General features: G+C 36.9%; 1 protein-coding gene across 5 annotated transcripts; it reads left to right on the top strand.

Moving 5' to 3' along the window:
• Positions 1-20,811, top strand: prkacba (protein kinase, cAMP-dependent, catalytic, beta a). Of its 5 annotated transcripts, none has more exons than XM_036520929.1 (11): positions 1-375; positions 13,084-13,092; positions 13,840-13,901; positions 15,491-15,619; positions 16,672-16,770; positions 17,012-17,094; positions 17,453-17,579; positions 17,743-17,838; positions 18,196-18,318; positions 18,931-19,095; positions 19,248-20,811. In XM_036520929.1, the coding sequence occupies exons 1-11, from the start codon at positions 330-332 to the stop codon at positions 19,371-19,373; spliced, it is 1,065 nt and encodes a 354-aa protein (XP_036376822.1). In that variant the 5' UTR covers positions 1-329; the 3' UTR covers positions 19,374-20,811. The 5 variants fall into 5 exon arrangements, with proteins under 5 accessions (XP_036376822.1, XP_036376824.1, XP_036376821.1 ...); XM_036520930.1 differs by lacking the exon at positions 1-375 and adding an exon at positions 10,504-10,570; XM_036520931.1 differs by lacking the exon at positions 13,084-13,092.
• The last annotated feature ends 1,396 nt before the right edge of the window (positions 20,812-22,207 follow it).

A 22,207-nucleotide genomic window follows, 5' to 3' on the forward strand; every position in this document is an offset into this window, starting at 1 on the left:
CGGTGTGTGCACCAAGACTGTTTTGCTTGGTTGTAGTGGTAAAAGGGAATCAACAGTGGGACTGGAGACTGGGGAAAAAAGTGTGGATGTGTGTCCATATCAGCGAGATCGATCAGAGCTCCCCCGTCAATATTATTTCAGGACATAAAGGGGTTGACAAGGCGTGTTTGGGCTCCCCCCTACACGGTACACAGCGAACATTACTGAAATTTAACTAACAATTAGCTAGCTAGCTACAAGATCGAGAAGAGGAATACAACAGGGGACCCCTTCCATCAAGCACTATCGCCATCTCCCGCACTTCGAGCAATTGCCGTGTCTTCCTTACGATGGGAAACGCTGCTACCGCCAAGAAAGGCAATGAGCTAGAGAGCGGTGAGTGAGAGTTGTAAACGTTAGCTACTTAATGTGAAGATACCTAGCCAGGTGACGTTAGCTTCTCGAAGGGGTTGAGCAGGCCATGGTGGGGGTTATAAGAGCAGCCTGAGGACGGCACACGCTCATTCATTCCTGCTGCCTAGGGTAAATATTCATTTAACATTGGTGCTACCCTAACAAAGGCAAAAGCATGGTGGCAAAAGTAGTAAGGGATACATAGCTACCTCACTAGCTGAGCAAGTCCAATGAAAAAGCGTAACAGTTACCTAGTAGATTAGGAGTTAGCTGGCGAAAAACATCTCTGTTGATTGACAGCTACATAGCTGAAAAGTAAACTCGCAAGTTAACTTAAAATGTAGCTAGCTAGAGATGGGACTGATGGAATTATCACTCGTGATAGCTAGCAAGTTTTATGTTTGGAAAACAAAGACATGTGTAGGCTTGATTTTGCACAGTTCACATTTAGCTAGCGAATAGTCTCTTGTGCCTTCTAGCAGGCATTGGGTTCTGACTGTTTTACCTAGGTGGCTGGCTGCAGAGGCGACTGAATAAGGATTTGCTAACGTTAGCTTGCATGTAAATATATTGGGAAGCTGAAAAAAGGCCTTGTTAGGTCTACAACGTAAGCCAGCTAATTTACAAAGCAATCTACGTACCTTGTTTTTCTCAAGTAAAATGGCTAGCTATCTACATAGATATAAATAAACATTTCTTTATCGTTAGCTTGCTATATGACGTTAAGCAATGTACGTAAGTAACTGGCCACTGTCACTGTGTTACTAACTTGCGAGCCTGCTAACTTGCTTCATAGCAGAGTAGCTCTCACGATCGCGTATTAGCTAACATGCTAGATATGTTATCTTTCAAACATCGTAGTGGAACATAGCAATGTTTAGCCAGTCATGATGGTGTAAACGTTACTACTAAGGATCTGAATACCTAATCCTACTTAGCGACGAGCTAGGTAGCTGTATATTTAGGCAATGGAAAATGAGAGGCCAACAGGAGATGTGAAAGGCCTGAAGCATCCTCGCTAAATAGCTAACGTTAGGTGGCTATTTAGCGAGGAAGCAAATCAGTGACTGGGGCAAATCAGTGATCTGCTTTAGTTGTTACGACGTTAACAATATGACTTGATGCATGCCTTCATTCAAAAGAAATGAAAAAAGAAGAAATAATTTGGTGAAAATGGTCATAGCGGTTTCACTATTTTTTTTTTGCTACCGATGCCTTATAGTGATGTGACACAACACCGTGTATTGTTTTCTTTGAACTGCAAAAGGGGTTTTGGGGGCTGTTTTATAAATAGCCAGCAAGCATGTCCAGCTAGCAAATTACTTGACCAGCTTACTAGCATCATTACTTTGCCAAAGTGTTTACTGTAAATGTCAGGTAGCTAATTGCTACCCGTCTTTGCTTATTAATTGGAAGTTAGTACTAGTTAGGTAGTTATAACGACATACTTACAGCGGATAGACTAGGACTAGACAAGTTCAGCAGGTTAGTGAACGTGAACGTAAACCGGAAATACATTAGCAAGCAATGTATTGAACGCATATGTCTGTTATTCGGTGGATCCGTCTTTTCCTGATTATTCAGTTAAAATTCTACTTTTGCATTTGTAGATGCATACTTCTGTTGATATATGTTCTCGGAGATATTGTTGTCTCATTGTAGTAAATATATTTTCCTTCCTATGAAATTAGGTAGACTTATTTTAAAACATTTTTATATTTTCTTGAACGTTGGCTGGCTTCGTAATATTCAAAATGTTAATATTATATTCAATTTTTTTGTTGTCTATTTTTGTGAATTATGTTATGCGTAGTAAATTTTAGAATGGAATCACACTTGTCTGAGGGGCAGTGTGTGATGAGGGAAAGGAGTAAAACTCAGAGGTTTACGCAAAAGTATGCTTCAAGAATCATTTTTGTATCATATTTAGTAGAGCTTTTCACTCATTTACTGGTCTATGTTTGTAAAATGTGCCACAAACCATTGTATGTATGATGTGTTTTCACAGTGGGATTTTACAATTGACCCAAATGGTTGATGAGCAGGATTAATATAATATTATAAAGGAGGTGTAGGACTTTTTATTGATTGTCTGAAATGTCCAGGATATGAATCTGATTATTATTTAAAATTATTTTTTTTTTGCAGTTGATATGTCTGTACAGTTAATACAAGGTTTGCACAAAGCAGGTGCAGAGACTGCTTTATGCAAAAATAAAAAAAAAAATAGATGGAAACATTACTCAGTGAATGTGGATAGGCGGAATTCTGTGATGGTCCCTTTCACATTGTGTTACAATCTGATTTTTGTCTGTGCTCTGATGAAGGCTAACACAGCCAAAACCTGTTGGTGTTATACTCATTTGCATAGCAGTGTGTTGTTTTAATCTTTTTCATGCATTGTCAGTATAACAACTTTTCACCATGCTTATCAACTGGCTTCTTGAAAATGAGTGCTTTTCATTTGGAGAAATGCCCATTTCTTACGACATGTTATTGGCCCAGTGGCTACTTTCTTTATTCTGTTTTAGTGAAGCATCCAGATTTCAATATGGACCTTGTTTCCTTTCTCAATAGTCACATATAAGACATTTCAAGAGCACATTATTCTGTTTTTACAGTTGATGTAGCCCATTGCATGAAATTTTTATCTGTATCTGTGCAGTGGATTGTTAGTCCTAGAACATGCGCTGATCATTTGTGGACTAAATATGAATGTGGATGTTGTTAACTGACAATTATTTAGGCCTACAATTTTAACCAAACTTTTCACTTCCCGCTGGTTAGTCATTCAGTGAGTAACTTAGTGCTTAGTGAGAGTAAAGACACTGATAGAAATTCATCAGTGATATTTAGAAAAAAACAATCCTGTTCTAATGTGTGTAAATGCAGCTTTTTGTTAAATAAAAAGAAAATTAGCTGGACCTTTATGATTGTCAAAAATCTCAACCGTTAAGGAAAGTTTAGCTGGTCCATTTTAACAAACTAAAGCAATTAAAGCATACTGGAGTTTGTAACAGTGCCAATACAAATAAGAAGCTAGATTTAGCTTTTAATGTGTGTGTTATCAGCGTTGTAAATATCATCTCCACACTTGACTGACTGGGCAAGCTGTGGACGTCAGCAGTGGTGTCCTAAGCTTTGCTATATAAACCGCTCTAAGCTGACACAGTGCACTGGGCAGATTTGTCAAGTGCATTACTTTACATTGCACTCATTCCAGACAGTCATCACATAAGCACATACAGTACTCTCCTTATTTCCCATTAACCAGTTAAATAATGCACAGAGGTGAATTTGACCTACTGTCTGCTTTTAGTAGTGCAAGGGTTTTAAAACTGTGATGTCTCAACAGCATGTAAATGGAATGTAGAAATTCAAATATTTAAGGTTAAAACAGTGGATAATAGTGGCTGGATAAAGTAACTTTAATAAACTGATTTCAGTTTCACTTAAATTCTATTAGCCTTCATTCATGCAAAGCTGAAATATTGTATTACTCTAGTAAAGATGTGATACAAAACCCAGCTGATATGGGGCAGTGGGGTAAAGTTCAATGATTCAGTAAGCGTTTTTGATATCAAGCTAACCAATAACTACAGATCCAATCTGTCCATGTCATGTCAGGCAACTGCATTTTTGTTTCCAATATCATGTACCAAATCAACTTACTTAAAGCAGTGAAACTGTAACACCAAACAGTTACTGTACAACAAGTACTTTCCTGCAACTTTCATTTCCAATTTATTCCAATTTATTTTCAAAATGCCCGTCCTCTGATTTAGCTGTGAATGATGTCAGTATTTCTTATCAAATTGATATCATTCCAGTATTGTCATATTGAGGTCAGTTAGTTCTCCTCTTTCATTAGGTGTGAACTTGAAAAATTGGTAATGGCCAGTGTTTTTTAAGTACTGGATCATCCATTCTTTCATCCATTCTCAATCCAATTTATATGGACTCTTATCTAATCGGTGTCACACTCAATACCCCAGTAATTACTTTTAGCACTCCCTCTCTCTGTTACGTACTTCACTCGCTCTGCCAGCTGTTGAACACAGTCTGAGTAAACGTGAATGGTGAAGGCAACAGAAATAAAAACTAAGCTGTCTTCAGCACTGTCTCAGGCTCGTCTCGCAACTGTTATACAAGTTGATTGCGGATCATTGTTTACTATGATAAACATGCATGCATTCAAGAACGTTTTTTTTTTTTCCATGATCATGGAAATCACACCGGCAATCTTTTCAAATATTGCAGTGTCTGATTATCAGCTATTAGCCCAACCCTACTTTGGTTCCAGTGTCTGTTCTGCTGAATTCTCCCGTGGAGGAGTATTTAACACAACAAACCTTATTAACTGATTGAAGGTACGTCACCACACTAAGCATTTTGCAGTCGTAAAAGCAACTGAAGAACAGAGGCTATTACTCTCAGCTTAGGGAAGGATGTATATGAGGCAGTTTTGTTTTTTTTTTTGTTTTTTTTTTCCCCTACTTGAATTTTGGTAAACCACACATGCCTGGAAATATTGACAATGTCATGGATGATGCTGTAATTGTTAATCTTAATTGCTTAATTGTAGAAAGGACTTTCTCAGCTCCATCTGTTTGACTCAAGATGGCAGCATAGGAGCGAACATTTTTCGCATTTGTACAATGTCATTTGGCTTCCAGGCCCTTTGGTTAACAGTACAACTATTTTCACAAAATATTTTACATACACTGTACTACAGTAATTCATAAGATTCATTGTATTCAAATTGGAAACAGTGTTTTTTTTTTTTACTGATGTGGCTTTGCCCTCCTTCGAGTATCATATTACATCTTGTGAGTGAACCAAAGGTTATTCTTGATTCTTACAAGGGGAATATTCAAACAACATCTACAGAGGAATTATTCTGTCTGACTGTTTTTCTTCACTGACCTCCAAGTTGGTAATTCTCTTATCGGTAATTTGTAACTGTGTTACCAGTAATATATTGAAAAATTAGGGAAACATGGATAAATTCTCAATATAAATCAAAGCCCACTACATTGGCAAAGGCTTATGGCACCAGTGTTGTGACTGCTATATGAGTCAAAATTTTAAGTTTTAAATGAAGTCTCAGTGGGCAAAATGCCAATCCAGTAGAACAACCTCTTTTAAACATATCTCAGATGATAATAAATACAAACATGTAAGTACATATGCCTTTTCCTTAGACTTAACCCTGGCATGAAATTTGTATGGCGGTTTGAAAATATGGGAGGGCCACGCCAAGGTAAAGTTGATGTCATATGGAATGTCCCAGTTCAGCCAAAATGATTTTGCAACTGGATGTGTTAGGCTTACATGGTGTAACCATGGTGTCTGATTGCAAGTGTTGTTTGATATATGTTTTTAGGGTCCTTCCAAGGAAAAAAGAAACTGTTGGATTAATTTGGTGGCTATTCTTGATTTTTTCCTTTTAAATTTTAAATAACTCATTTGTCCTCATTTTTATTTTCCCATGTGAAGAAATTAAGTTTTACACCTTGAAAACAGGCCTATATGGTGTCCATGTTGCTGTATGGTGTAGTGGTATGGAGCAGGGATCATCACCGAAAGGTTGTTGCTTTGATTCCCTGCCACCACTTTTGTACCCTTGTGCAAGGTACCTAACTCAATTGCCTTAATAAATATTCAGCTTTGTAATGGGGAAAACCTATTGAAGTTGCTCTGGATAAGTGTGTCTGCAAAATGACAATAATGTTATAATTAATCTAGTTCAGTTTTATATGAAGAAAGTGCTAAAATTCTTTCCTGTAAGCATGAAAAATTGTGTGTAAGATTGTCTCAACACTCCAGAAAATAGTGTCTCTAACAGCTAACTAAATGTAAGCTGAGCCCATTTCAGTTTATCATCAGTTAGGACCATCCATTATGTGAAAGATACATAACATAACAGACAACACAACTTTTTCCATAGCTGGGTATTTTCTTTGACCAGGACGTACATTGATTGTAGATTGTGCTTCCAAGACACAATTTGATACCAAAATAAAAGGTCACATTTGTTTTAGAACTTAAAAATAGCAGAAGTTAATTAGTTTATAGAACGTGGTATGAATTGTTACCAGTAGAGAGCACCATTACCTTTGGTAAACCCCTAGTCTACACAAGATATGTATGCAGTTATTTATGTAACTGCTTCTATTAATTTTGTCTTTCTGCATTACCATAATAGTTACTGACTTTTTGCTATAGCCACAGAAAGTGTAGCATCGTAGGCATATAGTGATTTCACTCACTTATGAGGGGAAAATGAAATTTGAAGGCAATTTGCATGCATCAAAAACATGCATTTCTCTCCTGTGTCATGAAATCTGTGTTAAAGGGTATTCTTCTTTCTGCATGTGGACTTAATACTTTATAATTGCTTCCAGACATCATTGAATATGTGTGTACTTGTATAGGGCTTTTTATGAAGCATTTCTTGTGAACTGCAAAGATTACATGCAAATAATTCTAAGACTTGTTGTGTCTGGGCATACACATTATTCTTCCTTTTCAGCTTCTAATTTTGGCCCGTAGTTAAAGAAAAGATTGATTGGAGGGAGCTATTTTTCCATGTTCTCTTTTAAGCAGCTGTTTGTGCTGGCCAGTTAGATGTGTTCTTCACCTTGAGATTTCTTGCTTATACAGCATTGTTTTTATCATCTACTCAGTCAAGAGGTGGGAAGAGAATATGATAATTACAGGAACAATGTGTACTGTGTATGTATTGTAATTTAGTTCAGTTCAGCTTTAGAATTCACACTAATCTTGAAAGGCATTCTGTAATTAACCAAACTGCACAGAAGAATTTTTGCTAGTAGAATTTTGCTAGTGTGTTTTGTGTAAATGTAGTAGGACATGAAAGTCTACAACTGCCAAAAATGATTTACATGATAAATTCCCATCTGCTATACACATAGTAGTGATATGGTTGACTCATTTATCTTACCTGGCTTTGTGAGGAGTTTCCAAATTTAACATTAATCTCTCCTCCAGTTTTGTATTTATTAATTTACTCTGGATAGTTCTCTTTTCATTCAGCTTACTATAAGAACTGAGAAAATTACGAATCTTCAAAGCAACATGTGACCGAGGTATTGTTAAATATTGTTAGTGTCTGTGATCCTTTTTTTAGTTTCGTTTTTGCAGAATGTGGTGTCTGCTGAGAGGAAGTGTGCCATGACATTAGAGAAGAAAAATCTGACTTGATTACGATCGACTCAGATGGCTCAAATGTCCTCATAAAAACCTTACAGACACAGAAAACATTTATTATATACACCAGCATGAACACTTGGTTTGATTATCCGTGTTCATCATTTGTTTCCACTGTGAAAACAAATCAAGCCATATTATATTTGCTGAAATCAGATTAGCAATCACAAAAAAAATGATGTGATATGAAAAGGAAAGAAGATGAACAGATGATAAATAGTGCAGATGCTTATTCTCAGACTTGTGATTTGGAAACAATGTAGACCCAGCTTTATGCTTGCTGATGATGGCAGGCCTAATAAGAGCACAGTGTAACTCTTATGCTTTGTTTGAGACCCATTTTTCTGTATTCATTTTTTATATGCTAGGAGAAATTTACTTCTAGCATATAAACTCTAACTATATTTAGTTTGGCTGACATTTGATATTGTTTCTATTGCCCATGTGAATTAAATAAAATAATTGTTTGTCTGGAAAGAGGATGTCCACAGGTCTTGAAAAGGTTGTATCTTTTTGATAACTACCCTTAGCATTGTGATGCACTTATATGGAAGTCGCTCTGGGTAAGAGCATCTGCTAAATGACGTAATGTAATGTAATATCTTTGTTGTTTTTATACATTTGTGTCTTTGACAATGGATAAATGCAGATTACTCATGCACTTTTTGTAGTACCGTGTAGCGTTTGTTTTGGCAGAAACGAAGTACATTATCACTGACAGGAAGCCTGACCAACTATGCATGCGGTAAACCAAGCAGCAGCTCAGTGTGTTGCAAACAGGAAGCTTGTATCACTCAGCCTCCAAGTTGAAGACATATCGGTTACCTCTCTTCACTGACTTTGCTCAGCAGACATATAAGATCTCAAAAGTGTGTGGAAATGGCCCAGGCAAAAGAGCAGACCTGCGGCCAGTCCACGGGCACCAATTCTGCCTTGCAAAAATTGGATGACCTGGCCAGCCGCTTTTTCCACAAGTATCGCAAGGGGAACCAGGAGCAGAAGACACAGGAAAACGAAGGGCCTCACGTCTCTGAATTCACGCTCAACTGGGACAGATGGAGTAAGTGTATACAAGCCATGTAATCTGGTCAGGCAAGTTGCAGCATGCCTATATCTATAGTTCTCATATTTGCAGTGCTGCCATTATACTAAAAATAACTTCTTCCGTGCAACTGACAATACAGATTGCACAGCTCTTACTCTTCCACAGTTTGATGACTTAGCAGTTTCCAAACCTTAGAGTCAACTGAAGATATGTATTTCATAGTAGCGCAATAGTTGAAACTTTTTTGGTGGGAAAGTGGTTGTAAATGGGCTTCAGGGTTAACTGTATTGAGTCTTGCCATCAGTTTTGTACATGTATAGAAGGATCCTGGACTCCTGGGAGTAAAATGGAGTCTGTTACATAGAAAATGACCCATGAGTAAAAGATTGCACAAATCATGGAAACATGCAGAAAAGCTATGTGTTGTAAGGCAACTGAGAAAGTACCCCATTCTAGGCTCTGAACTGCAGTGTTTTGAAGAGGAGTGAAGCTTATTGGGATGTAAATGTGGTAGCATGTGAGAGCCACTTGCGTAAGGAAAGGAAATTTCATCAGTATATATTTTATGCCTCATGTTGTGTGCTTGGGTAAGGACATTGCTAGATCAAAGTGAGTGAGAGAGAGAGAGAGAGAGAGAGAGAGTGTGTGTGTAATAACTCACAGGTATTTTTGAATGTGTATTAACCACCTCACAAGATGGCAAACTAAGGAATATGGTAACCTGCCTCACACAGTTTTCACTTTGACAAGCTCTGAATTCTGTTTTATAATCGCATGGTGATTGTAGAGTCCATGAACACTGGTCCCAGATCAGCCCTGTTGTTCTGTATCTTAACGGTAAGGTCATATTGATCCCAGTCCAGCAAATGTAGGTTCTCCAGAGTGCCCCTCTGGTTTGATGCACAACAGCAAAAAATATTGAATAGCAGTAATGAATCAATTGAAGTAATAAAAATAGTAATAATAGTAATAGCAGTTTAAATGATGATGGATAATTGTGTCATGTGAGTGTTGGTAATACACAGACTAGATTAGTATAAAGGTATAAGCTTTACCCAGCTAAGAGTTTGGAGGCTTTATTCATATGCCTTTTTTGTGAGTAAGTACAACAGGGTTTCCAAATGTATTTTGCAAGAACCCACAGATAGAAGACGAGGAGGAGCAGTGCATGCTTTGTTTAATATCAAGGTTAGATAAAGAGTAGGAACCACAAACAGAGATTTTCAATATGGATATCTATTAATGTGGAGGTAAGGAGCAAGATATTCAGTTTCATAATCCTGGTAAAGTTGCTATTTAAGTCATCTTTGTATGATTTGTACTGGTGTTACAATGAAATGGCTGGATATGAGTGTTTTTTTTTTTAAATGTAATTGCTTACTATAATGTAACATCTTCTCAGGAATTACGTTAACTGCATTAATTATTTGGCTGCATTGTCTGTGTCAATGACACAATTTCTCCATTGCAAAAAAGATTTTATAAAGCTCCTAAAGGGTTAAGAACCACTCTTTGTCTAGTCAATGCTACAGCTCGAAGTCAAGTGTTTCTGTGCAGATTACGTTGCCATGGTTATGCCCTATGCTCGATCTAATTGCAAACATCTTTTTGCATCATGGTGTGCTTGCATCCTAGCTTCCATTTAAACATCATCACAGAAACAGGTGCCGTAATGTAGCTGTCTGTAAGTTTCTTTTGGTTTTTGTTTGTATGAATCTAACCTGGATTTGCGAACTTGAAGGCGTTTGAAAATAATAGAGGTTTTCCTTTACCATGCCACTGGAGACGCCACACCTGGCACCTTCTTTATGTTGGTGTTATGCATTCTGCTGCGCTCGGGATTTGTGAAAAGCTGAATGATTTTGAAACATGTTTTCAATGTATTAGTCAAGATGAATGGTGAGTATGTATGTATGCATGTTAATTTTCATCACCTGAGAGATGAATTTTATGTGCAGTAAATGCACTGGTGTCTTTATGTTGAGATAAACAGATGAACTTATATCTGTCACAGGATATGTGCAAAGAATGTGGTAGTTTTCAAGATAGCATTATGAAAAGCTCTAATGTCTAATGGATATTATTTTGTTTGATGAAAGGATTAAACCAAAATTGTTAGTCATATTTTTATATACTATGGTTATTTTATCAAGCTAAACTTGCATGGTTGTGTAGGGGAGGCTGCATAATCTGTTGAGATACCGAAAAAAATGTACATAAGTAAATTTAATTAAAGTCATATAGAGACGTTTTCACAGAACGAACAGAGGATTCTTGGTTCATACAGCTGGTTTCTAAATGGTGATTTGCCTGTGTTTAATGACTGAAGATTTGCCCCATGTAGAATAGCACATTTTGTGGCCAGAGGGCTACTTTTTAATCATTAGTGACATGGCCCTAGCAAAGTCTATTAATAGATGGAAAGCTATGAAACCGTGACAGCTAACATTGCAATACTGTGTCTGAAAAGCTTTTATTGGGTAACAGCATTCTGTCTGCATAATAAATGCTGATATTCTCATTTTTTAAATGATATTGTATGTTTTCATGTCAGTTGAGTCTTGAGTCAGTTTGAGAATGTGACTGCATTTTCTTCATGAGATGAAAGAACAGTGGAGTCTGTGCTATCATTCCTTTTTGGACACTTTGGTCTGCCTGAGTGGGATTGCGTTTGTGTTGAACTGATCATATAGCTGACCCCAAAAGTCCTCCTGCAGCAACTAGTGAATGCTTCCTTGGCATGTTCTGTGAATTTGCCAGTATTTTATTGGCAAATGTTTGTATTTATTTTGTGCATGGAAAAGAATAAAAGTCATGTTCCATGATTATAACTGTATATCCAATATTTGTATTTGATACTAGTTAAAAGACTGAAAGGTTCCATTGTTCAGTGGTAAGTGCAATTTTCCTAAGTTAGATCTACATATCAGTAGTTTGCTGGTGGGGGTAGGTATAATCACTCAAAATGGAGAAGGAGGAAGTGCCTCCAAACCTCATTTTTTACCGGCCAACTACAGCTATTGAAAGTGAGTGGGTTTGATACTATTGAAAGGTCTGAGGTTTGAAACCATAGCAACGCATTCGTGCACAGAACTGTGTCAGAATGTCTTCCCCTGAATCATCGGAAAGAAACACTGTATAGAAATGGCTTTGATAAAGCAGCCAACACAGTAATAGTGAACAAAATTTGCAATGCAAACCTATCATACTACAAAACACCTAGCTCACCACTTGCAGTTGAAGCATGCAGACATTGTAAAAGATGGCAAGAAACAGTAGGAAGCAAATGTCTGTCAATGCATTTATTAGCACAGCCACTTACTGATGATGTAACCAAGCTCATTCAGAGAAAACCACTGAGTTTGTTGCTAAAATTTCCATTAGGGTCTTACTGCTGCTGAGTTTTGTTGTAGGTGGGGGTTTTCACCCTTGAGTTGATACACAAAGCCTACAAAACAAATAGTGAGTTTGCATCTAGTGTCGAGCTTCAGTTTCTACATCAATTTTGATCTGAATTCTTGATTTCTTAAGAGAAAGATAAATATTTATGTGAACTGAAATAGGTTGACAATGTAATAGCTGATTTTGTAACTTCTACTCCTGCACACTTTGGCCACTGTCAGCACCATCTCTGCAGTTGTGCTGAGCAAGTAGGCTATTGGCCACACCCAGCTATACTTCAGATAAGATAAACCGCTCATTTTTGGCACGGCGGGGCTTATAGAAAATAACTGAAGTAAACTGACAACAGTTCCTCAAAAATTAAGGCACCACATTGTGTTAGTGTTTAAAAAGCAAAAGTTTTAAAAACTGGAAGAAGAAACTTTTTAATTTGACCCATTGCCTCTGAGTAATAACATACACATTTATTTGGATACAGCCAAACAAAACAGGTTTAGAGACCACAGGTTTAGAAACCAGTAATGCAGTTGTGAAACGATGATGCAGCTGACTTGTACTGGTGTCAAAGAGAAACATTTGAAATATAGGATACATGATTATGGAAATATACACCAGTAGAGTTTGGGCAATTTTGTGCAAGTAAACCTTGTGGGGATTAGTAACTCAACTGTGGTTTTGTTCTCTTCTTTGTGAATAACAAGGCAGGCGGTAGTTGGGCAGATAAATAAAAAAATGAGAATCTCTGGTTCAATTAATTTGCCTTTTTACTCACATGTTCAGAAGACTCAATGTTGTTATCAACACAATTTCAAGTAAAACCAACAAATAGGGCAAGCTACAAGAGAGCTTCTTCCTTGTTTTGTCTTTCTGTCATGCTGCTACTGTAACATCTGTTCCACTTTAATATCTGATGTGCTTCTTGTTAAATTCATAAACCTTTCTCCCTTTCTCTCTCCTTATCATCCCATCCATGTGGGTGAATGTTCCTGCAAACCCTTGGTGAACTATAGAGACTTTTGGTATGCTCATTCTTTCACAAGATGTCCAAAGTCACAGAGAGCCAGCACACACATTGCCAGTTTTCTTCAGCTGGATACCACAAGTTGTATAAAACAAAAATGATTATTACTGTATTACTGTAATCCAGACGGTGTATAATTGGATGTGTCGCACTATAAGTTAAGAAGACAGTATTCCATTACTTTTTTGGACAAAATTTTGACTTTTGCCTTTGAATTTCTGTGACTATGGGCAGCTTACGTGTGCTGTGTCTTTCATGTAGCTCTGTGTGTCTTTGCTTATAGTTAAACTGCTTCTCAGCCCACAGATTTCTGTTCTCAGACAATATTACCTCTGAAAGTGATGCACAATAGCCCCATGCTTCTATACGATACAGCTGCTGACCTTGGTTTTCAAGGTGTTTCCTCCTCATATTTTCCAGTTACAAAATTTGGAGAGCTCTTGGCATCACCTGTAAGATTGCCTGCCTGTTTAGATGTCCCTGTGAGCTTTAAGTTTATAGAAGTAAGAGAGATTAATTGTTTTATAATAGTAAAATATACTGAGCAAGGTATTAATGTAGATGGAAGATTAAAAGAGGTGATGTTTAATCTTTTTCTTTGTTGGTCAGTAATTCCTTGGTACAATGTATTTAACTCTCTCTTACATTTAAGTTTTCTGTTTGCTACCCAGCCATACCCTCACCTTAATGACAGAATGAAGCAAAGCTTCATGCATGCTGATTTTGTGTTAATTTCTCCTTACAGTGAAAGAGTTCCTAGCCAAAGCCAAAGAAGATTTTTTAAGAAAATGGGAGTGTCCACCACAGGTAGGAGACCTGAACAGTTTGAAGCAAACCATTTCAGAAAGTGCAACTATTAAAGTTAAATATATTGTAAGATACAGTGGACAATGTAGGTATTTTTCAGTGTGCATGTGAATTTTCATTTATTTATACTCTAAGGTCTCAAGAAACAGACTTGGATCATTTAAAATCTCAGATATACAACTGCTTTATCTTTTGGTCAGATATACAACTTTAATTACTTAACAAGCAGTATGGACATGCAGGCCTAATCTAGGCTATTGTCTGTTAGACACCCTTTTCTGTTAAGCAAGCCAATGAATGGGTTAATTTTACTTTGAGTATGTCTATGATTGAGTAACTTGTTAAACCCCAAAAAAGCAACAAACTGGAGTCTTTAATCATAACAGCATCACACAGACCAAAGCCATATTGTTAATTAACAACGTGGATCATACGATTAAGGTCAAAGAGCTTCTGAAGACTTCAGGCAAATTGACCTCCATAATTTGGGAGTTTGATATAAAAGAATTTTATTATTTTTTATTATTTTATTAAGAAATTTGAGACTACTGGTAGAGTGGAAACCCTGCCAGAAAAGGGATGCAAGCATATCTTGCAACCATGGGATATATAAAACGATTCTTTCTGGGGGCACATTTAAAGGTAACAGTTAGAGATCTCTAAAACTGGCATGTTCAGGATACAAAGTGTCAAAAAGAAAATTCCTCATGGCCTGTGTGAATATGGCATTGGGTGGGCTAAAAGGAAGAAACATGTTCTGACAGCAAATCACAAAAAGAGACAGCTTTAATTTTCCAAACTGCTATTTGAAGGACAGTTGGAAACATGTCTCATGGTCAGATCAAACAAGTTAAATGTTTTGTGTAAAAAAATGCTGGGAAAAAAAAAACAACCTCAATGTGAAGTATAGTTGAAGGTCTGTTACATTTTGGGATTATTTTACATGTATGTGTCTTGGAGATCTTTTTAAGATGGACAGAGATATGAACTCACACATAAGAATGTATTTTACTCAAAAACGTCTGGGAAATTTCTGTTTTCCAGGAACCTCAAGCTTGTCCAAAACATCCCAGCATGACAGTGATCCCAAGCATTCATCCAAATTTTTAAAGAAATGGAGTACAAAATTAATGTTCTCAACTAGCCATTTCACCACACCTCAATACAATTGAACCTTTGTACTCAAGAAAGCAATTCACAAATGAAAACCAAGAGATCTAATGGACCTAGAGCAATTCTGCCTGTCTAGCCTCAGATATGCCAGTGCCTTGTAAAACTGTGGGAATTTTTTTTCAATATAATCCATGCCAGACAAGGATATACAAACTACTAACTACAGGAGTGTGAATAAATGTAACCGTCATGTCTTCTGGGATCAGATTCCATGTTTGTGAACAACATGACTTTTATGTATGTAGTGCAACCAATATTAAATATTCAAGCTGAAAAAACTGTCTAGTATATGCATTTTTCATTCTGTTTAAATCATGGCTAAGATTAAATAAGTCAGGCACTGTGTGCTTACTGTAAGCTATGACGTGCTTCTTCCGGCCATCCCTAAACTAGTCCAATGTGTTCTCTTTCCTCAGTGCACAACTGGTCTAGATGACTTTGAGAGGCAAAAAACTCTTGGCACTGGCTCATTCGGAAGAGTTATGTTGGTGAAACATAAAGGAACGGAGCAGTACTACGCAATGAAGATCCTGGACAAGCAGAAGGTAGGTTGAAAGTGCAGTGAAATTGCTTGTTTTTTTACGGAGGTGCATGCCATGTAAAATGTATCTGATACATGGTCATTTTTTTTTCTTCTTTTATTGCCACGAGTACTTTCTGCTTTCAGAATCGCGGATTTATTCCAGCAGCATTATATTACGCATTTTCCCCATATTGTTAACTATTCTGCATTAATATACTTAAGTCAAAGTACCTAAAAAAATTTCTTGAAAATTACTGCAGTAATGCAGTTCAAATTCGACGGGGTCTGTGTACGCACCAGAGCTTGCATGAAATCTGTTTACAAAATTTCTTCACTCAATACAATGGCTAATTTGGCATCTTGCACAAATATTGAGTTAGCACCATAAAACCTCTAGAACCTCAGAACAAGAATAATGGAAGATAAAGCCTAAAGGTAGGGGAAATTCAAATTACAGAATCAAAGTATTATTATCACATGTCAATGTGACCCTTTCCAGAACATACTGTGACATATGGTTTCATTTCACTGCTCACCTCTTGTCTAGTAAGTGGGATGGTTTGCGGACGATTTGGCCATTCCCTCTAACAGAAGGATCCTGACTGTACTTTGTGATGTGTTTAACATGGCAGTTATAAATCTCAGGGAACGTCCACACCTATACGGTGAATCTCTGGAAAGCCGAGTTATAACCTTAGCTGCTTTTCATACCCACAATGTACTGTTTTTACAGGAAAGAGTAAGTGATAGGAAGTGAGATATGTGACCCATGAGGTTAAAACTGGTGTGGGCCAGGGGTGGTAACCAAAAGAAATGTGCTCATTGCATCCGTCAAAAATAGAACATGGCCGCTGCTCTCAGAAGCACACCAGAAAAACCAGACAGAAGAAATAGACTTGTGTAGCCTAAGCCTATATTTATATTGAAATTCTATTTTTGCTTGACTGTCCACCCTGCCCAGGGTTCTTTGCCAGTACATTGTACTTCCTCCCTAAGATGATAGATGTTGTTTAGTGAAAGTGTAATAACTGAGACATTGTTGTTTAGTTTTCTTTTTCTGTATTTTTACACTAGGTGGTGAAACTGAAGCAGATCGAACACACACTAAATGAGAAGAGAATATTGCAGGCTGTGTCCTTCCCATTTCTTGTCAGATTGGAGTATGCCTTCAAGGTAATTTATCAGTGTCTAAAATATTATTATATAGCTCCGGTGGACACTTAGACTACAGTTCAACCATATTAGCCTGCCTTTGTGAGCATGTACATTAAGATGATTACAAGTAATATTGGAATATATACATGCACCTACCAGTTTGACAAAATATACATCTGAAATATGGAGACCCAATTACTTTCCTCACTTGAAGCTTCTTTTGCTAAACCATTGTTTATTCCTCTATCCATAATTTCAGGACAATTCCAATTTATACATGGTGATGGAGTATGTTCCAGGTGGAGAAATGTTTTCACATCTTAGGCGAATTGGACGGTTCAGGTAAGACGGAATGCTTTTCCTTGTGTTTTTTCGTTAGGGTTGGTTTTATCAGAAAAGGTCACCTGGTCACATCCCTAATTAAAACCTCCTGTCACCTCTTCAGCTGTCTATCCATTGGCCATTTGGGCTGATGTGGTGCACCGAGGGACTTTTAGTGTAATACAGCTGATGTCTAGATGCAAATTCATTGGAGATTTGCTCTTGTCACATTTGAGCACTCATACTGCAGAGGAAGTGTCAGTGAGGCTTAATGTACAAATTGACAAATTCAAAGTCAGGACTGTAAAGGGGAAAAACTGTTTAAAAAAACATTCCACCAAGGTGTACGCAAAACTAATTGTTTCTTTCCTTCTTGTAGTGAACCTCACGCACGATTTTATGCAGCTCAGATAGTACTGACATTCGAGTACCTCCATTCACTAGACCTTATCTACAGAGATCTCAAACCCGAAAATCTTCTAATTGATCAACATGGGTACATCCAGGTATGTAACTTTGTGTATCTTTTTCAGAATTTTATTTTATGCTTAGATTCCTTCAGAAGCTTATTCTGTGCACACCAAGAACTTAGGCTGATTTATTATTATTCTTTTGTGTTTGCATATGCATAGTGACCAACCAGAATTTTCTTTTTCTCCTTTGTTTCAGGTCACAGACTTTGGCTTTGCCAAAAGAGTAAAAGGGAGGACTTGGACGTTGTGTGGGACACCAGAGTACCTGGCACCAGAGATCATCCTTAGCAAGGTTGGCATTCAACATCTTATAGAAATGATGTATATAATGGAAATGTGATGGTGGGAATAACGTCACGATGAACTCAGACTTTGTAATACCGGCACTGAATGTTACATGTAAATGTTACAGTAAGTTGCTCATTCATAAGAACAGGAAAACCAAATGCATGTTTGTAACCAAACCTTGTTTTGTTACCTGTCATTTCCAAGTCAGTTATTGCCACAAAGCTATTATGTGCTAATTTTGGACTTTGGATTTTGGACGTATACAGTTGAAGATTCATTAATTTATCTGAGGTGTTTACCACATGTCTACTACTCTTGTTATGGAATCATTCTGTTATGCTGTCATTATTTGTTTGCATAGGGCTACAACAAAGCTGTGGACTGGTGGGCACTGGGGGTTCTAATCTACGAAATGGCAGCTGGCTATCCCCCATTCTTTGCAGATCAGCCTATCCAGATCTATGAGAAAATTGTGTCAGGAAAGGTATGAAGACGTGATCCTATACTTGTGTATTCACTGAGTTGAAACATTTACATTTATTCATTTAGCAGACGCTTTTATCCAAAGCGACTTACATAGGTTACAGTTCTTTACAATGTCATCCATTTATACAGCTGGATATTTACTGAGGCAATTGTGAGTTAAGTACCTTGAAACCTGCAGTGTAATGAATGCATTATAACAAGGTGATAAAATCAGACATGTTAGAAAGTGGGTATTGGTTTTAAATTTTCCTTTAAAACCACCTAACCTACAGTGAAGGTTACGTGTAGTAGGCAGACTGGTTTAAGGAGAGCGGCAATCCTGTTGATATTCTTTTTAATTCATCAGTTTGTAACTTGACCCCATGCACAGTGAGACATATTATGCCAAAATGGTCTGATTGTTTGCTTCAAGCAACATACTGAGACTCTGCTTGACCATGGTTGCGAACCCTTGAATATTAGTTCAGACAAATTTTGACCTCCCTTAGATTCATATGGCTTTCCCCGACACAATTAACACCTTGTTAAATGGCTTCATGATATATTTATTTGTTTATTAGAGTTTGAGTGGCTGAGATTGAATTGAAAGCCTGAAACTTTTTGCTTTTAGGTACGATTCCCCTCTCACTTCAGCTCAGACTTGAAAGACCTCCTGAGGAACTTGCTTCAGGTGGACCTGACCAAGCGTTATGGCAATCTGAAGAATGGAGTAAATGACATTAAAAACCACAAGTGGTTCGCCACAACAGATTGGATTGCCATCTATGAAAGGAAGGTATGACAGACCGCAAAGTTTCCTTCATTACCAAAACAGATGAAAATTTGGATTTTGTGTAAATCCACAAAATCTCACAATTGTTCTCTGTGTGGCAAATAATCATTTTGTCTTTAATCACATCTCTCTGGATTGTTTGTTTCTGCATAAAGGTGGAGGCCCCTTTCATACCAAAGTGCAGAGGCCCTGGAGATACAAGCAACTTCGATGACTATGAAGAGGAAGACATCCGTGTCTCTCTTACAGAAAAATGTGGAAAAGAGTTTTCAGAATTTTAGCGTGACAGTAGGGTTGCATCAGGGCTCGTGTGTATTGGGAAATTTGCACTCTGCGTAGAAATGGGGTGGAGCTGAGACCATCATGTTTGTTCATACAATTACCTTGTTCCTTCATTCCACAAGACTGAATGAGGTCCTTATTGCCATTATCCTTGTGTGCAGTTAGCTCTAACTCATTCACAGGCACATTGAAGCAGACACTCCGTGTGCTGCAACACAAAGTACTAGACCACATTTTTCTCTCCCCTCTGTTTTTAAACAGTTGTCGCTGTCTTGGAAAGTTGTTTTCCCCTTTTTTAAACCAAGTGGTATTTTTATGTAAATGGGAAAGACTACTATCAGTGAAATAACGTTTTTATGTCGGCACATCATAAAAAGTGATTGATTGTATTGGGCAGAATTTCACTCAAGTCTCGCTTGTGTGAGATTTAAGTTGGATTGAAAGGTGTGTGTTTCTTCCAGCTCTTGCCAGCAAACAGTTTATGTCTGTTACATGTCTGAGATTATTATATATATTTTTTAAGTTAAATGAAAGCCTGTTTTAGCTCAGACTATATTCTTTAAACATTTTGGGCATCTATCAGAAGTAGTAATTGTTCTTAATGCATTTGTGTATATTGATCAAATACAATTTTAAAACACCTTGTGTGTTTAAACCATGACCAAACTAGAAATATATGGATGACTGAAAGGGAAGATCAGGCTTCTCTGGGGTTTTCCCGAAAACCCAGTGCCACTTAGCGCCAAGGTTTTCTTCCTTCAGTTAATTGGTACTTGGCTCTTGAAATAGCTGGATACTATAGAGTTCGGAAGACTTTATTATTAGCAGAAAAGCCTCAGCAGAAGATAGGTCATTTGTAGCAGTGTTTTACGGGTTTGTCAATCCATGGATAGTCTCCTTTGAACTCCTTTGACCCGTGTATCAAAATATTTGGTAATTAAAAATGTGGGAAATGAGACAATTTCAGGCACACCAAAAAATAACAGTACTACAATGAAATTAATCAGCTTTTATGTTGCTGAGTAGTTGTGCACAGTATTTCATATAAGAATGGAATATTGCTAAATTGAGTTGTCCATTGTTTGTTATAAAATGTATGAAAAGGATTACTGCCTAGTTTTGCCTGTGGAACAGTGTTGGTAAAACTGGACGTAGGATGTGCATTAACTATGTTTTGCTCGATTATGAGTTTAATGCTTAATTTGTTTTGCAGAAGTTCTCAAAAGAGATTGTAAAACTGCCATATTTCCCAGTTTTCCATTTTACTCCAGCATTTCTGTTTTAGTTTGTTTCATTCTTATGACAGAATGCAGAGTGGCAACTAGTAGGTATGTGTATTAAGTTATATTCACACCAACTAAAACAAAATTTCACATGCTGACTTTAGCCAGCTTCAGCACCTTTCTATCACGTTTAATTCTTTGTTAAACTCATTTCACAAGCTACAATTGTTTCTTATGTATTTTTTATTTATATACATATTAGAGAAAGATGCTGTCAAATAAATTTAATTTTGAAATGGATACAATTGCATAGTCTGCTGTTTTGGAACATTTCTCTCAATTTCATTACAATGAAGTTAAGCCGTTTAAATTAAGATTCACACTGATACTTAGCCATATTTGTTAGTGTATCAGTTCCTATTACATAACTGATGACACTTTTTGTAAGCAATGCAGCACAAAATAAAAAAAACAAATACTGTTTTTTTTTTTTTAATACTAATCCTTTGTAGTCGTATACATTACATTATGGTCTTTAATAGAATTTATGCATTTAGTTTGTTGGATAAATTGCACAATTTCATTCGAAGGCTGACACATTTATTTTGCCCTCTAGTATTTACTTGTATTTGCGAGGGAAGTATACTCTACTTTGCTTTTGCAGATTTTATGTAACACAAGATATATACAGTACGTCACATTAATAAATTAAAATTAAAACCTTTGTATTAAAATGTAAGAATCTTTTGTATTTAATTTTGACCGAGGACATGCTGTTTTCTAGCTGTGTGAAATAAATGCAGCAGTATTGTTGTCATTCATGGACATAAGTTTTAATAAATGCCAGCGATTACATTTCCATTTGTTTCTAGAACCATAGATTTTTAGTTAATGTAAACTGCAGGACTGATTATTTTTGTCAGTTTATTCAAGAACTCAGCGGGAGATTGGGCTCTATAATGCTACATCCCTACTTACAGTTCCAGCAATTAGATGCATCCAATAAAGCCAAAACATTTGTCCTCCAAGTAAGATGCTTTTTTCCAAATATTGTCCCAAAGAAATGGTGACAAAAAATTAACTAACCACATTTGTACTGATTTCCAAATTCAGAAAAGTATACTTTACATTATTGGAGGTGGCACACTTGCTGTAGTTTCAAAACAAAACATGGCTGTTTTGATGTTTTGGTGTATGGCTTGTAGGGAGTTGCTTTCAACCATCAAATGAAAAGGGCTTCACTGGGTATTTTGAAGAAATTTGATGTAATGCTACAATGTGTATAATCGTAACTGACTTCCATTGGTAGGCATTCAAACTTCAAGAAGTTGTTATATTTTTGTTTTTAAATGAAGCACCACAAAAGTTGTTCAATACTGTGAGACATTTCGAATTTTTAAATGTACACCCTCCTCTGTAACATTGCTTTTTTACTACAGAAATGTCTTATCATCTTCTTGGCATACTTGGAAGTATCGATGAAGAGCTTATCAAGCATGAACACTGGCTTCCTTTTTAACAGTGTAGAACAACTTATTTTCCTGGTTGCTTGGTCTGAGATTTTTATCAAGAGAGACTGTTGAAACTTTGACACTGCTTCTTATACTTAG

This window comes from Megalops cyprinoides, chromosome 2 (genome assembly GCF_013368585.1).
Source record: "Megalops cyprinoides isolate fMegCyp1 chromosome 2, fMegCyp1.pri, whole genome shotgun sequence".
Lineage (NCBI taxonomy): Eukaryota > Metazoa > Chordata > Actinopteri > Elopiformes > Megalopidae > Megalops > Megalops cyprinoides.

Coding starts and splice junctions, on each gene's coding strand:
- prkacba (XM_036520928.1), top strand. CDS start 8,506: ATGGCCCAGGCAAAAGAGCAGACCTGCGGCCAGTCCACGGGCACCAAT. Junction 17,095..17,452: donor AGGCGAATTGGACGGTTCAG/GTAAGACGGAAT, acceptor TCCTTCTTGTAG/TGAACCTCACGCACGATTTT. Junction 18,319..18,930: donor AGAAAATTGTGTCAGGAAAG/GTATGAAGACGT, acceptor TTTTGCTTTTAG/GTACGATTCCCCTCTCACTT.